The 16,967-nt window shown below is 34.3% G+C and overlaps 1 protein-coding gene across 1 annotated transcript; it reads left to right on the plus strand.

The window, feature by feature from the left end:
- Positions 1 to 3,818: 3,818 nt before the first annotated feature.
- Positions 3,819 to 15,691, plus strand: VLN5 (actin filament bundling protein P-115-ABP protein). Its single transcript, XM_086232132.1, has 24 exons — positions 3,819 to 4,087; positions 5,593 to 5,714; positions 5,981 to 6,080; positions 6,378 to 6,446; positions 6,533 to 6,769; positions 6,996 to 7,173; positions 7,262 to 7,394; positions 7,774 to 7,936; positions 8,035 to 8,182; positions 8,324 to 8,424; positions 9,242 to 9,397; positions 10,351 to 10,419; positions 10,527 to 10,595; positions 10,728 to 10,865; positions 11,035 to 11,163; positions 11,523 to 11,670; positions 11,813 to 11,823; positions 12,490 to 12,630; positions 12,977 to 13,102; positions 13,184 to 13,246; positions 14,240 to 14,567; positions 14,664 to 14,863; positions 14,961 to 15,148; positions 15,244 to 15,691. Exons 2-23 carry the CDS (start codon positions 5,659 to 5,661, stop codon positions 15,072 to 15,074), a joined length of 2,877 nt encoding a protein of 958 aa, XP_086088258.1. The 5' UTR covers positions 3,819 to 4,087; positions 5,593 to 5,658; the 3' UTR covers positions 15,075 to 15,148; positions 15,244 to 15,691.
- The last annotated feature ends 1,276 nt before the right edge of the window (positions 15,692 to 16,967 follow it).

Consider the following 16,967-nt stretch of genomic DNA (forward strand, 5'->3'; position numbering starts at 1 on the left):
CATGTTATGATCATGACCATGCCTGAGTTTGATCACTATATGTAATAATATATATATATATATATATAGGTTTAAGTTGAGAAATAAGGAACACATTCATAAACATAAAGCTCAAGCATCCTACGTACTCTGAGTTCCAATCCTAATTACTCATGTTGTATTTAAATATTGTAATTGTTTCTCTTGTGGGTACTCGATCTGTAAATCTTCCACTACACATATATATAGGTCAGTAAATTTAGTGATCGGGTTCAATATAAGAAAAAAAAAAATGAGAGTGAGTAGGTTGAAGCTTGAAAGTGGAATACTGTGGAATTTCTATAATAACCTTAGCTTTTAAATTTATTATAAAAATTATTCAATGTAATAAGAATGTAGTTGACAACTTGACATGCAAACTGCATAGTGTATATAAGAACTCTCTTTGATTAGAATGAGAGCTTCTTTCTCTAGAGTGTAGACGAAGAGACTGGGTCGGCTGGGCGAACCCATTATTTTTTTTTTCATCATGTAATGATTCTACCCAACCTTCGTCAACAAAGCCCAATAAGCCATCCCAACTCACCCAAACAGCCTACCCCAGCCCACAAAGCCCATCTTTCGGTCTCTCACTCCCTCGTAGAAACTCTAATTTTTCCCCACTGTCCTATTCTCTCTCTCTTTTCTCTTTTTCACAGCACAACGTCACAACTCTCTTCTGGTTTCTCTTCTTCACAACACAGTGTCACCCTAAATTAGTAAATTTCAACATTGTACGTGTTACTCATGTATTACATATGACAATTACATTAACATGCATAGTTATGCAAATGTCTTAACTCCATATTTCTATTTAATTATTTTTATATTTTAAATACTAAACACTTAACCATAATTTCTAAACATGCTAAGATGTTTGGTGGCCAATTAGTAGTATGACTTATGTTATTATTATTAAAATTTGGAAGACCTACATTCCAAGAAGTTTAAATGAGGCAGACCATGAATTAGGTAAATTGGCCTTGAAGGACGGCCTGTTGTTGTTGTAGACATAAGTAACGGTATCACCTACCAAACAACGCGCCTCCTTCAAAGTTGTGATGGAAGTGCACTCGTCTACTCCCCACACTTCATACACATCCATAAAACTTCACTTCATCCATCTTTTAATTGCTACTGTTTTATTGAATTCCTTCATGGGTTGATTAATATATTTTATAAAAATGAGCCTGAAATTGTCGAGGCTCAATTATTATGTAATTTATGTATGTACTGAAATTGTTGAGGCTAAAAAATAATAATAAATATTAGAGATTTTAAATTTGTGTGTTAATTATTTGGATCTCAAATTTATATACAGTACGGATCTGTTTTAAAGTTCATTTATTTACAACAAGTAAGATACTAACACTTACGCTCATACATCATTTAGAATTCGAATTCAACATACAAATTTAGAATTTCTAACATTATTTATTAAAAACTTAGGCAGTCCATCAAAATTCTTGTATTAGTCTTTAATTTACTATAGGCAAGTAGCCCAAAGAAAAAAAATTACCTTAGGCAACACATGAAAGAGGGGCTAAGGAATTATGTTCTTGCTAAAAGCTACATGAAATATATAAAGTTCTCGTGCTTGCTCGATCCCATGTTCTTTTGGTTGAGTCCCAAATATTCTTCTTATCTATGGTAGTCGTGTTTCCTGGATTGCCTAGAGGACCTGAGGTTCATAACTGGTCTTTATGTTTGTGAAAATGGTAGGTGAGGACGTGCCAAAGGCAATTAATAAGAAAATAATGGATAAAACTATTTGCACCCTATTTTTAGTATTACACTATTACATATGTAACAGATTTTTAATAGATGAATTTTACGTGTATTAAAAATATGATAAAAATAGAGATGTAGTATTTAAGATTCAATACATCTAGCTAATTAATGCTAAAATATCAAAGAAAATTGTGTAGTTTATAACAAATGAAAAGTTCGATTCTTACTCCTTTTCTCTTCTTCCGAATTAAAAAAAAAAAAGGGTATGATGACATTGATGAGAGTCACTACTAGACAAGCCTACAATAGCCACCTATTTTTTCTTTTTACTGCATGGAAAAGGACTTGACTTGCTATTTTAACCACTATGGCATACTTTCAGTGTAGGACATGCCACAATTCTTGGGTACAGAGGCAAAACATAGAATGTGCATGTGTTCTTCTGATGCATTCAAGTAATTAAATTCATTTTTTGTACAATGGGTCCAAGTTGCTCACTTTGGCTTTTAGAGACTGAAAAGATGTTACCTGAATTTTTCAGAAAATCAAACCTCAAGACCAATTTAGCATTGCCATTTAGACTTTCTCTATCTTCAAATAATGAAAGCAATCAAAGATGCTCAAGCTCCCTCGATGCTTAAACAACTACATTCTCTGTTGGATTTTAGAAAATGCCATATAAATTTATTTATGCTATGGAAATTCAGAATTTAGGATAGATGTTGTGGAATAAAAAGGAGATGTGTGTATTAGAGAAAACCTATGAGAATTCAATTATCAATCCTTTTTTCTCCAATAATAGAGTATCTGCAAGGTTGTTTATGAAAATGGTGACATTATTTCGTGAAAATTATGGGCCAAAGTTGAGTAATACCCAATTACTCAAGAAAAAACCCAAGAATTCTTTCAAATGTAACTAAAGAATATTCCATGTCCATTTAAAAGAAGGGCATCACTACTAGTTGGACTTGGTGAAAGTGATAAGATGTTGGTGTTGCCAAATATGACCATAATATTATTTATATATATGAATACAAATGTATACATAGATGAGAAGAATGAAAAAAAAGAAAGAAATAGAGCCAATAGAGGGAGAGAAGAGTCTAGAAAGTCCCTAACATGAAGCCCCACGGCCCCCACCTTAGGCTTTATGGGCAAAGCATGAATGATGGCCGGTGACCGACCTTTTCCCTTTCCCAGTTTTTCTCTCTTTTTCCAAATCAATCCTCACAAAGCGGAAGTCAGCCCTCTCCATCACCAACCATCAATTCTTTCTCGGACCACCCTTTCTTCCCCTCTTTTCCCTTTCTCTTTGTTCCATTTTTTTTTTCTCAAGAAAATCATTTTATTATTACAGAATTTGTCAAAAAAATAAAAATAAAAATAAAAATAAAAACATCTGAATCAGACCCAGAAAAGTATCTGATCAAACTAAGATACACAGTCACACAAAATACAAAAATCGCAGCACATACCACCAACTGCTGCAGAAACAACAACAACAACAACAAATTGTACCTGTTTGAGACCCATTGATTAAAGTTTTAAAGGTACTTGCTTTTCCATTCCTTTTATTTGCCTCTCATAAACTTTCTACATGAATTCTTTCTTACCAAACAGTCACACACACTCTATTATATATTTATATGTTATATTTTTTCTACTGCTCTTTCATTTGCCCTTGCCATTAATGATCAAACCCACTTGGTAAATTCTGATGTCTAATCAAATAGTAAACAAATTAGATAAAATATTGAAACCAACAGATTTCACATGAAAAAACAGAGGATTTGGAAGAAGTAGAAAAACACCTGATTTTTGCATTAAAGCTTTCACCTTTTGGAAATTTATCCTGCCGATTTTAAAAACTTTAATCATTTATTCCCTATTTCCCTCTAAGTAAAATTTAATTTGGAAATGAAAATAAAAAAGCAAAACATAATAATAATAACAATAAAATAAAGAATTAAATAAGAGGAATTTACAGTTCATCTGTGCTTGTGGGGAATGTGTCTTCTTTTGTTGCCGTTAGTGATAAGCACGCCTGGCAACTCATCATTCCCTCCAACCTCCCCTCTTCTCTCTCTCTTCACCTTTTTTCTCTCTCTACCCCTTTCTCTATCTCTACACTTCCCATTTTTCTTCTTCTTCTTATCTTCTCTCTCTAGCCCCCACTTTACTTTGTTTGCTTCTCAGCTGTCTTCCATCTCTCACTTTATCAATTTTTTCTTGAAAATGTATATGAATTATTTTTATCTCTAATTTTTATGCATTAGATTGGATCTGGGGCGGCTTCATTTGGACTCTAATTGCGATTTTCTTCGTCAGCAACTATCGGGTATGCTCAAAACTCAAGCTTTCGATGCTGGGTTTTTGCAATTCTGTTCTTTTTTCAATATTTTATTTATTGGGTTTGTGAGTTAATGTTTCATTTTGCTGAATTCAATGCGAAAACCCCATTAACATGCTCTGTTAGTCATATAGATATTGGAAAAGTTTTGATTCTCGTGTGTTTTGCTCTGCTCTTGGTGATGTGGGTTTGATCGGATTGGTCTGCTATGATTGAATTTCACTGATCTAAGAGAAACTACCGTGTTTTGCTGCTCAATTTCAGCTGAGCTTGTGGATTTTTTCTCTTGTTTAAATATGAATTTCCATGAAACTTAGTGCTTAATATTATAATGGTGTGGTCCCGAAATTCGAAACTTGGAACTTGTAGTATCTCTGTCGTGGTCTTAGAATTTTGGTTTTTGAGATTAGTGAAGTTACTGTTATCTTTACTTCTTTCGTTTTCGCCGCCGTGACCCATTTGATTTTATCATCAATGTGCATGCGTGCGTGTGCATGTGTGCGTGTTAAATTGTCATCTGGGAATTACATCTCTGTTTGTGTGTCTTTTTTCATTTTCACTTGCACATTTTGTCTCTGTATGCCAAATGGTTTCTGGGTTTCGTGCATGGCGTTGTGTTTTGATTTTTTTTTGGCCAAGGGCGTTGTGTTTTGATTCAATAAACAGCTTTGATTCATTTTCGTACTACCATTGTCCTGTTTATTCATTTAACTAATGTTTATTTGTTTGCGTTCCTTTTCACGTCCACTTCTTTATAGGCCATGTGTATCTCCCGTCCACTTCTATAAAGGCCATGTGTATCTATGACATCATATTCATATGCATTATTCGGAATGTATTTAGCCTACACAAGTAGTTTTAATTGGGCTTGGCTGAGAAATGTTGATAGAAGATATAAATATATAATCAGTTGGCAGTTTCTCTGGAATTATTATTTTTTGTTGCAACTTTTTGTAATGAATAGACTGAGCTTCTCATTAGGATGTTATACATATTGAGCGAAGCTGCATTTGCGATTTGAAAGGTAGCTTTATTAGTGAATTGCATTGTGCAATCTGCTGATGTGAAGCTCTATGATCATCTTTGAAACTAAGAAATTTAGGACTAAATATCTAGTGTGTATCCTTTATCTAATCCTGCCAAAAAGTTAAGTGATATTCAAACTTTTTGGGAAAAAAGTAAGCTTCATGTCACATATTTTATGCAACAAATTTATATGGGAGTTTTTTCTGCTCCATGAGGTTCTATTTGACTCTATGTTAACACTCATGTTAATAATCATTTTTGCCTCCCATCCAGTTATTTAATCTTTGTTAAATAAATTTTGTTCACTTCCTCACCAGTGAAATGACTGACAGTAAATTTCTGAACTGCAAGCTGTCTCATATCTTGTAGGAATAATTTGCGAGGTGTATTTAGTTGTTTTTGTTTCTCTTAGTAATCAATATTTTTAACTCTTTTACACTCATTTTGTAGTGCCCACATTGTTTCAGGTGCCTTGACTTCAATCTTCTAGCCAGAGTTGTGGATAGCTTAATTGATAAAGCTGCAAAAACATAATGGCTGTTTCCATGAGAGATTTGGATCCAGCTTTTCAGGGAGCTGGAAAAGAGGCGTATCCTTTATCTCATGAAATATTTGGCATCTTTACAATTGTGGACAGTTGTATTTTATATTTCTCAGGTTTCTTATGAATGCAGTTTGCAATTTATTAGGGTAAACAGAATACATTTGCATGAAGACAGCAACTATTACCTTAGTGCTGCTGCTGATGTTGCTTTTGCTTGTGTTGCTGTTCTTTAAATATTGGATTTATATGGTTTTGATTTTAATCTTCTTCTTAGGAAGGTTCCTGTTATAATTCTCCTTGACAATGTGTAGTGGACTTGAAATATGGCGCATTGAAAACTTTCGTCCTGCTCCTGTCCCGAAGTCTTCTTATGGAAAATTCTTTATGGGGGACTCTTATGTGATCTTGAAAGTAAGTGATAGATCTAATCCAACTCATTTCTTAAGTAGCAATGCGGTTTAATTACTTTTGGCTGTATTCTGCAATTTCCAGAAGCTTCCTTTGTGCTTCCCAGTCCCTAAACATTCAAAACCTTAGCTTGTGTTTGTTGTGATACAATTCACACAAGGTTGTTTATGGAATATAAATCAATCGGAATGACTTTTAGTAGTGGTGCCTTGCGACATGATATACATTCAACCTGATTATTTATTTTTATTTTTTTCATTTATCTGAATAATTTCTGAGTCGCTTACCTTCTTTATTCAGACAACAGCCTCAAAAAGTGGTGCCTTGCGACATGATATCCATTATTGGCTTGGTAAAGATACCTCTCAGGTAAACTCAACTATGTACATTAATCAAGTTATTGTCCAATTTTGAGTTCCTGGCATATCTTTCTGACATAGGGACTGTTTAAACAGGATGAAGCTGGAACTGCAGCTATAAAGACAGTTGAATTAGATGCAGCTCTTGGAGGACGTGCTGTTCAGTATCGTGAAGTACAAGGTCACGAAACTGCAAAGTTCCTATCTTATTTCAAACCATGTATTATACCTCAAGAAGGTGGAATTGCATCTGGTTTCAAACATGCTGAGGCTGAAGAACACAAGACACGGTTGTTTGTGTGCAAAGGAAAACATGTTGTCCATGTCAAAGAGGCAAGTCTATGTGCATAAGTTCTTTGCTGGTGGTGTATATATTTTGTTGATCTACATAACACATGCTTGCTTACATACATATGCATATGTGTATTTCCTTATGTATATAACGCATATATATATGTATGTATTTATGTGCATAATATGCATGTAAGTATAGGTGTAATACTTTAGGTATACAACATTTAGTTTTCCTTTCCTTGTTAAGTTGTTTTTTTCCTTACAGGTTCCTTTTGCTCGATCTTCACTCAACCATGATGACATTTTCGTTCTGGATACCCTGTCTAAAATTTTTCAATTTAACGGTTCCAACTCATCCATTCAAGAAAGAGCAAAGGCGTTAGAAGTTGTCCAGTACATTAAAGACACATTTCATGATGGGAAATGTGAGATAGCTTCCATTGGTAAGTCAAATGACATAGTGAGAAGTTCAATGGTGATAATTGACTATCATTTTCTCTCTCTGAATCAGTCGACTTGTTTTTCATGTAGAGGATGGAAAGTTGATGGCTGATGCAGAAACTGGAGAATTTTGGGGTTTATTTGGTGGCTTTGCTCCACTTCCGAAGAAAACAGCCACTGATGAGGATAAAAGTGTTGATTCTCATCCCACTAAGCTACTTCGGTAATATGTCATCTTAATTTACTCTTTTCTATTTGGTATATTCTTACAAGGATGTCTGCCATAGTAAGTGCATCTCATTGTTTTTAGAAAAACCAACATGTTACCTTTACCAAAAAAAATCAACATGTTACTTGAGAGATGGTAGTAATATGTATGTATTCCTCCATTTCATTTCTTTCAAACTTTTTGATCTAGTACAGGATATCTATTCATTTTTTTCCCTTCTTTTTGGTCAAAAACAAAAGTCAGATAATTGCAAATATATCTATTCAAACTGATAATGATTACTTCATTTTAGATAGTGAAGTTTCATTTGTGAGAATGAATTATGAAATCCAATTATATTGTAGTTCTGACAGAAAGATATTTGCCTTTTAAGCATTGAGAAGGGGCAGGCAGAACCAGTTGAGGCTGATTCTTTGACAAAGGATTTGCTAGAGACAAATAAGTGCTATCTTCTAGATTGTGGGCTGGAAGTGTTTGTTTGGATGGGGAGAAATACATCTCTTGATGAAAGGAGGAGTGCAAGTGGAGCTGCAGAAGTACTAATCATTGCTTTTTTATTTTTTCTTTTTTATCCAACATGTTCATACTGATGTAAATTCTCAAAAACCCTTATTGTCTTGATCTCACCATATAGGAGTTAGTCCGCGGTCCTGATCGATCAAAATCCCACATGATTCGTGTAATTGAGGGCTTTGAGACAGTAATGTTCCGGTCTAAATTCGATTCATGGCCTCAAACAACTGATGTAGCTGTGTCAGAGGATGGTAGGGGAAAAGTTGCAGGTCAGTCATTGAATTGTTTTGCTTCTGATATTTCTTTTTCTTTTTTTTTCCTTGCAATATATTTTTCTATTATAATTATCATCATCATCATCATCATCATCAAAAGAAAAACAAAATCTTATTTTCTCAATGGTTTTGTAGCACTTCTAAAGCGGCAAGGGGTTAATGTGAAGGGTCTGTTGAAAGCTGATCCTGTAAAAGAAGAACCTCAACCATACATTGATTGCACAGGAAATCTGCAGGTGCTGTATATCTATATCTATGATAATAGTCAGGAGCATGAAGTTATCAATAGTTGATTTCTTTTAGTCATGTAATCCCTTTATAACCAACCAGACCTACCTATCAATGGTTGTAATTGTCCTTTAATTCCGAACTCTTTCCGGAAAAAATTCACTTCAACTAATAACCTCTTTTGTTAAAACTCCATAAAGTTGTTTGCCTGCTCTCCTATGGTTATTGGAATGGAAACCAAATGACATGGGAAATGTAACAGGAAATGCTGTCTGAGTCAGATGAGGAAGATATAAAAGAGGAAGTGCTTCAGAGTCAATTAATAAATTGTATAGAAATGCCAATGACTTGGTTACAAAGCTAATGTTTAGTTTTGAATTATAACATGGAATTAAAGGTTTTAACATTCTGCAAGAGTTATCTTTAGCTGTTCATAAATGAAGGCCTGGGGAAACATCAACAATTACTTAGTTAATTAACTTTCATGCATGATTGCAATTATTAATAAATGTAATATATTTCTGTAGAACTTTTGGAGTTTGAAAAATTTGTTATAAAAGAGGGTTAGGGAATCATCAAAGAAACATGACAAATTTTTTTTTGTTTTGTTGTTTTATTTTTTTATTTTTTAAGTTTCACATATGACTGCTGTCGCTCTATTTCCTTCATTATTTCTGAGATGCGTTTTAGGTTTTTGAGAAGTACATCTTTAATGAGTCCTTTACCCTTACCCCATGGAACCGTACCAGAAATATGGATATAAACTTCAGGTCATCTTGTTGTTTACATTATCTTGGTAATGATAGCTTTATCTCGGTTTGGCAGGTTTGGCGTGTGAATGGCCAGGAAAAGATTCTCCTTCCAGCTTCTGATCAATCAAAAATTTACAGTGGAGATTGCTATATCTTTCAGTATTCATATCCTGGAGAAGATAAAGAGGAACACCTTATAGGAACATGGTTTGGAAAGCGGAGTGTTGAGGTAATAAATTACCAAGCATCTTATCTTTCTTGACACCATGCTCAGAATATCATAAAGCATTCAAAGCCTTACAACAATTTCATGAAAATGGCCAGGGAAAGATATGTCTTTTTCTTCTAAATTTTTTACCTTTAAGGGTGCCATTGGATCAGGAAACAATTCAAATAAGTTTCTGGAATCTGGTCAAAATAAGTGTACATATGCATGAATACATTATGAATAGAGGAATCCTTCATACAACACAAAAGTGATTTACTGAAAAGGTTATAAGCCATTAAAAGTGCATAACATTCTTTGATGTAATATATTCAGCTTGCCTAGATGCGACAAAAACTGTTTTTTCATTTGCATGGATTTGGCTACAGGAATCCTTTATTGCTGTTCAGCTCTCTCTAGAGCCAAAGGATCTATATAAGCTCCTGACATTAAGTGTTTATTCATTTATCTATTCATGTCCATGTTGGCTTCTTGCAAATGGTGGAAACTAAAAAGTAAGAAAACAAAGATATGAGTTTTCAACCTAAATCAGATTGCTTTTAAATCTTTAGCATTTGCTGGAAATGTGATTGGTGTTGGGTCATGTACTTAAAATGTGACTGTAAATTGTTTAAATTACCTTAAATTATGAAATCAGATTACATTTAAATCTTTAGCATTCGCTGGAAATGTGATTGGTATTGGGTCATGTACTTAAAATGTGACTGTAAACTGTTTAAAATTACCTTAAATTATTGCCTTGATGCACATCGTGCTTATACGACATCAGCTCAACTAAAATAATTTTCAGCAAGTTACTGAAGTCTTTTTCCTCCGTCATTTTTCCATGCTAAATGTGACATATTTACAAGAGATAAGAAAGTTGTACGTTTGTTCATGCATAGAGCTCATATAAATGCATCTAGATTGCACAGCTGATGGAAGGCTTTCTAAATATGAAATACTACTTAAAATAGGAAGAAAGAGCGTCAGCTATTTCACTAGCAAGCAAGATGGTTGAGTCATTGAAGCTTCTGCCTGCCCAGGTAGTTTTCCTTTTTGACTGTAAATGCTATAGTTACCCTGATGTAATTAATTGTCCTTATTACTTTGTTACTTACTGATGATATAATTTTTCCTTTTAAATTTCTAGGCTCGTATCTACGAAGGAAATGAACCAATTCAGTTCTATTCAATCTTCCAAAGCATAATTGTTCTGAAGGTTTGTGGATTCTAAGATACCATAAAAAAATTGGAAAAAAAAAAATTAAGAAACAAACTTTCTTTATTCAACATTTATACATAATTGCATGTTTTCAAATGACCACAAAATAGACTATATGAAATCTATCAGGGTGGTCTAAGTGATGGATACAAAGATTATGTTGCGGAGAAAGAAGTTCCAGATGAGACATATCAAGAAGATGGTGTTGCATTATTTCGTGTCCAAGGAACGGGGCCTGATAATATGCAAGCAATACAAGTCGAAGCAGTAAGTTTCCTTTTTTTTTTTTTTTTTTGCAATATTATACTTGTACACTATTGTGTTGTTTTGTGTCTGCGCGCACACACATATACATGTCCTGTATATGGCAATATTATACTAGTTAACATTCACCCCTTTCTGATTTCTCTGTTTTTTCCTTAATCCCTTCCACCAGGTTGCATCATCTTTGAATTCCTCTTACTCTTACATATTACATAGTGTTTCAACTGTCTTTACATGGTCTGGAAGCCTTACAACCCCAGATGACCAGGAACTTGTTGAGAGGCAGCTGGATCTGATAAAGGTCTGACATGTTCTATGTTTTCTTTTAGTTATAAAAAGTTCTATAGAAGATAGACCCTTCTATGTGAGTTCTTTATTTGTACATATCGGTAATAGTGGAAGGCTAGAAAGACTTGTGACATGAATTGTGATGCATTTATGCATATGTATAAATATTGTTACCGTACTTGCAGGTGAATTACATTAGAGTCCATTTGGCTGATTTAATTCACTTAATATATTTTTTTTCTAGGAGGGTACTTAAATTCTTTATTGATTTTTTGTTTTGCGTGTGAAGAGGTCCTTAATATGTATATTGTTTTTTCAAAGTGGGATTTCCTTTATTGATCTACTTCTCACATGTTTGCCAATTGTCTTCAGCCAAATCTTCAGTCGAAACCACAGAAGGAAAATGCTGAATCTGAACAATTTTGGGATTTGTTAGGAGGAAAGTCTGAGTATCCCAGCCAAAAGATTGTAAGAGATGCAGAAAGGGACCCTCACCTATTTTCTTGCACCTTTTCAAATGGTATGAATATTATCTCTGCTAGATGGTAAAATTTTCATCTCTTCTAATTTTCTTATTCAAATCGGTTTAAACCATGAATCTTTAACACTTTTCTTCCCTTTTTGTTGTTTTGCTTATGACCACAATGCACATCAATCTTCAGGAAATTTGAAGGTACATATTTTGTTTTATCATTTCTACTCCTTAATATGAATGTCAGACTATGCTAACTGAAAGTATTTTTCAGTTGTGTATTGTGAAAAATGCAGGCATGTTATGAAGTCTTTTTGTAGTAGTGTTTCTTGTGTTTGTATTGCGTCATAAACCTTAAGATTTGTGACGCTGGATTTACAAAAAGTTGCCTTCTCTGACACCCAAGGACATGCCATTCATGTACACCTGTTTCAGACACTCATTTGGATACTTCAAAGAATTTTACTTCAATTATTAAAAAAGAGCAAAGTTATAAAGGTTTTGTCATGAAAATTCAACAGGGTTATTGTTTCGTAATGTTTCATGCTAACATACTTTCAAACGTAGAAAAATCTATATGTAGGTATTTTTAATCCAAAAATGTACATATATAGTGGCTTGTCCTCATGTCTCTGTGTCTGGGAGTTGGCATGTTAGACACCTTGTGTCTGTGTCAACACATGATAGTCGACAGTTGTGTCTGTGTCTGCAAATCATTGCATAAACCAGATTATGAAACTCAAAAAATTGAGGTGAATAAAATCATTTAACTTACATGGAATATTGAGGCTTTCTTGCATCAATGTCATGCAATCTTACTTTGGATTTATTTTTGCACAGAGTTTTAATTTGAAGTCATTGTCACAGGTAGTGGAGATATACAACTTCAGCCAGGATGATTTGATGACTGAAGACATATTCATCTTGGATTGTCACTCAGAGATCTTTGTTTGGGTCGGCCAACTGGTCAACTCCGCAGATAAAAAGCATGCTTTAACTATTGGGGAGGTACGACTTCTTAGGCTTGTCTGGAAGCAATGGTTGTACTTTGGTGGCTAGTATTTATAGTGTACCAGAACCAGAACATAAATGTCTCAGCCTGATGTGCACCGCCTGGAAATAGAATCTTCTAAATCTAGTTCTATTTTGTATATATCTTGCAACTTCAATTATACCATAACATGATTGTTACTTGAATTTCTTTTTAATTTTTTTATCTGAAGGGAAACGATCTTACCTGAATAATTTTTTTTTTTTAAAAAAAACTGAAGTTTGTCATCTGGGTTGACAACTGAGTTAACTATCTTAAGATTTGTAATGTCATTTTTTTTTTGGCAATTTTCACTTCTGACAGAAATTTCTTGAGCATGATTTTCTTCTGGAAAAATTATCTCGTGAAGCTCCAATATATATTGTCATGGAAGGAAGTGAGCCACCTTTCTTCACACGCTTCTTCACTTGGGACTCTGCAAAATCTGCTGTGAGTGACAATAATCATTATCAAGTTGTCACTGCAACTTGAGATTTTTCTGAAATTCTGATATTTCTTTTTTTGGTACAGATGCATGGAAACTCATTCCAAAGGAAACTTACTCTAGTGAAAGGGGGTACTCCAACTATAAATGTAAGGTTTCTTATTTCATATTTGATTGCATGAGATCTTGATATGAGTAGATACTTCTCTGGAGTTCATTCATATTTACCCTTGGTATCCTCTGTCAACTCCATTTCTCATATCCGTTCACATAATCACATCTTTCAGTGTCTTCATAGCTATAAAGTCTTGCATGATAAGTTGATGCTGAACATTGAATATTGTTAATGTGTTCTGTCCATCAGTTGATTATATAGTGTGAATTTCTGGTTCTTTTACTTGATCCTTGAATTCTAAAACTTTGGATTCTAACATATAGTCTTATATGGAATTGTCGTCAACCAAAAAAATAAATAAAATATGGAATTGTCCTGGATCCAGCGTATGATTTAGGAGTGGTGCAATTAGTCCATGTAGGGCCATCTTATTCATAGTCAAATAAAGGCAAAAAAATTGTGAGAAGGCAGAGCAAGGAAGGCCGGCTCGCACAGAGAGAGAGAGAGAGAGAGAGAGAGAGAGAGAGAGAGAGAGAGAGAGAGAGAGAAACAAAATACAGTCAGATATCAAAGCTTAAAATCACAATTTATTAATCATGGAATTTCAGATCCCTAATAAATTCTATGATTGGTTCTAAGAACGTCTTGAGATTCAGGCTATGGCAGATGATATAACTTGTAAATATGAAAATATTAATCAGGGAATTTAGTATTCATATAATTATGTGAGATTGAGTTCACCTAAGATATCAAAGCTTAAATATCACAATTTATGTTTTTGACAAGTAGAAAGAAATTTTATATAGAGGTGAAAGTGAAAACCCAAGTACACAAGCAAGAAAGCTGAGTATTCATTGTTCATAGTACTAATCAAGCATCAATAATTACATCTTGTTACAAATCATACAATCGGTGTGGTTTATGCAAGTCTGGAACTACTACATTTGACTCTGCACATGCACTGTCTTTCATCTTGTTGTCAGTGTTTAGCATTTATTCTCTGACTAAATATCTAATGCATGATTAGAAACCCAAACGGAGAACACCTGTATCTTATGGTGGAAGGTCTAGTGTGCCAGAAAAATCACAGCGTTCCAGAAGCATGTCTTTCAGTCCTGACCGAGTTCGTGTGAGGGGAAGGTCTCCAGCTTTCAATGCACTGGCTGCTACTTTTGAGAATCCTAGTACCAGGAACCTTTCAACTCCACCTCCAATGGTCAGAAAACTGTACCCAAAATCTGTGACCCCAGATGCATCGAAGTTGGCTTCAAAATCATCAGCTATAGCAGCGCTCACTGCTGGCTTTGAAAAAACAGCACCAGCAAGAGATTCTAATTTACCAAGATCGCCTAAAAGTAAGTATTGGCTAAGCTCCTTGAATTTAATTTAGAAATTGTTGCACTCGGTTCCTTATAGGTACCTAATTTGAATGACATTTTTCATGGGTGAAGGGAGCCCAGGCCCCCCCAGACCAAAATCAGAGACGAATAACAAGGAGAATTCTATGAGCAGCAGACTAGAATCCCTCACCATAGAGGAAGATGTGAAGGAGGGTGAAGCAGAAGATGAGGGTCTACCAGTTTACCCATACGAACGCCTTAAAACAACATCAGAAGATCCTATTACAGAAATTGATGTGACAAAGCGAGAGGTAACGTATTGAAATGCAATGAAATTGTAATGATTATGGCATCATAAGTTTACTTCCTCAATTCAGTCCTTATATTTTTTGCGTTTGGAACAAGCAGATTTACTTGTCATCAGAGGAGTTCAGGGAGAATTTTGGGATGACAAAGGATGCCTTTTATAAGTTGCCCAAGTGGAAACAGAACAAGCTTAAAATGGCCCTTCAATTGTTTTGAATCTCCTCCTCTGCATTTTCTTCAGCTTCCTGCATTTTATGTTGCATATGTCGGAATGCTTGCCCACCAAAACTGTACATATTCTTTCCTTATGACAATTACTATTTGATTATCTTTGAAATACAACTGAGGAAGCATTCTGATTGCAGTGCTTTCTTTCTTCCTGCAGTGGGGGAACTCAATTTCTCAGGAGTGAAAGGGACAGCATCAGTGCATTTTTAGCTGCTTCTGCTCCCAAGAAGCTTGTTTTCATGATTGGACAGAAACAAACACTTTTTCTTGTCTTTTTTTCCTCCTCTTTGGCCTTCTGAGTTGGTTTGAATCTCTAGGTTTGCATATTTTTTAAGTTAGCTGCTTGGTATTCTTTCTGGTCACATGTTTGTTGTGAGCTTGCATTTTTGTCTTCCATTTTTTATTCAAAAATTGATTTTTTTTCTTTTTCTTTTACCTTTTCCTCTTTTTTTGGGATTCAAAAATTGATTTCAGTAGAGCATTAGGGAGCTTGCAAATGCATGCTTAGGTTGTATTGATATCTGAGGATGGAAGTGTGTACAGCAGAGTGTAAAAACCAATTGGCTCCTGTTTTGACAATAAAAGTGTGACTTGTCTTTCTTTTCTTTTTGTCTTCAGGATTCATATTGCACCCATTTGGATAATGAAATTTATATTATCAAATGATGCAATATAGCATTATATAATGTGAAACATTTGGCAACTATATTGGTACTCTGGACTGTATCTCTGCATTGTTTGTATGAATTCAATAGACTTTTATTCGTAACCATTTGAGAGCGGGGGGGGGTGGGTGGTTGTTAGATGGGTTTGCAGTTTATTTTTTATCTTTGCCGCTTTAGCATGTGTACATGTGAAAATTAATTAACATTGTTTTATAGCAGATTGTTTCATTACCTGAGGAAAACTTTGGCTGTGAGGTGGTAGTTGCTGAAGGGGTATCACATTTACCTCTTGGTTAATTTGCCCTCTTACAGTTTCAGAACCGCATCTCACATTTTACCATTAACCCTCAAATGAATCAATTGCATCTCTTCCAACGACTAGCTATTGGTGTCCCCAACTTGATTTTTAACGGATTTTAAAAAGTACAACAAAATTTAGGTGTTTTAATTAAGATTTTAATGGATTTTATAAAAATTTAAGTGTCTTCAACTCATAAATAGGCATTGAAATTTCATTAAGTGATGAATTTTGGTGGATTTGGATGAATTTTGTTCACATAACAAGGGTTATGAGAATTCTAGCTTAATCTCCTTGGATTTTAATAGATTTTACCAATTTCATCAATTTCTGTTCACATAAACTATTCATGTTCTAGTTTAGGTATCTTCAACTCATAAATAGGCATGGATTTCTTAAAACTGTAAATTTCATTGAGTGATAAATTTTGGTGGATTTGGATGGATTTTGTTCATATAACAAGGGTTATGATAATTTTAGCTTATTCTTCTTGGATTTTAATAGATTTTATGAAGTCTATGAAATTTGCAACTCCTTTAAAATTTACTAAAATCTCAATCGGATCATCACCCCCTTACTCTGTCATTGTGTATAGCTGACTTCTCTTAAATAGAAGGTTTTATTTATTTATTTATTTTATATATAATACACAATGAAGGTATCAAAGTCTCACCATCTGAGATTTCCTCTTCGACGGCACTAGACTTCCTTCATAGACTACGGGTTCTTCCAACATGAGACCTCCTAAGATAGATGGAGATAAATGCCATTTGCACAAATAATGAGTCCCTTGCATATTTTGGAGTAAACTTATATCAGTTTTATACATAAAAAACAAAAAGTAAGTACAATTTCTCTTAAAATGAGGATTATAGTTGGCCAAATAACCTTGTAGCTAAAGCTTGGAGTTTGGGTTTG

Source organism: Dryas octopetala, chromosome 2 (assembly GCF_963921425.1).
Source record: "Dryas octopetala chromosome 2, drDryOcto1.1, whole genome shotgun sequence".
In the NCBI taxonomy this organism is placed as follows: Eukaryota; Viridiplantae; Streptophyta; class Magnoliopsida; order Rosales; family Rosaceae; genus Dryas; species Dryas octopetala.

Coding starts and splice junctions, on each gene's coding strand:
- VLN5 (XM_086232132.1), top strand. CDS start 5,659: ATGGCTGTTTCCATGAGAGATTTGGATCCAGCTTTTCAGGGAGCTGGA. Junction 6,770..6,995: donor ATGTTGTCCATGTCAAAGAG/GCAAGTCTATGT, acceptor TTTTCCTTACAG/GTTCCTTTTGCTCGATCTTC. Junction 9,398..10,350: donor TTGGAAAGCGGAGTGTTGAG/GTAATAAATTAC, acceptor TACTTAAAATAG/GAAGAAAGAGCGTCAGCTAT.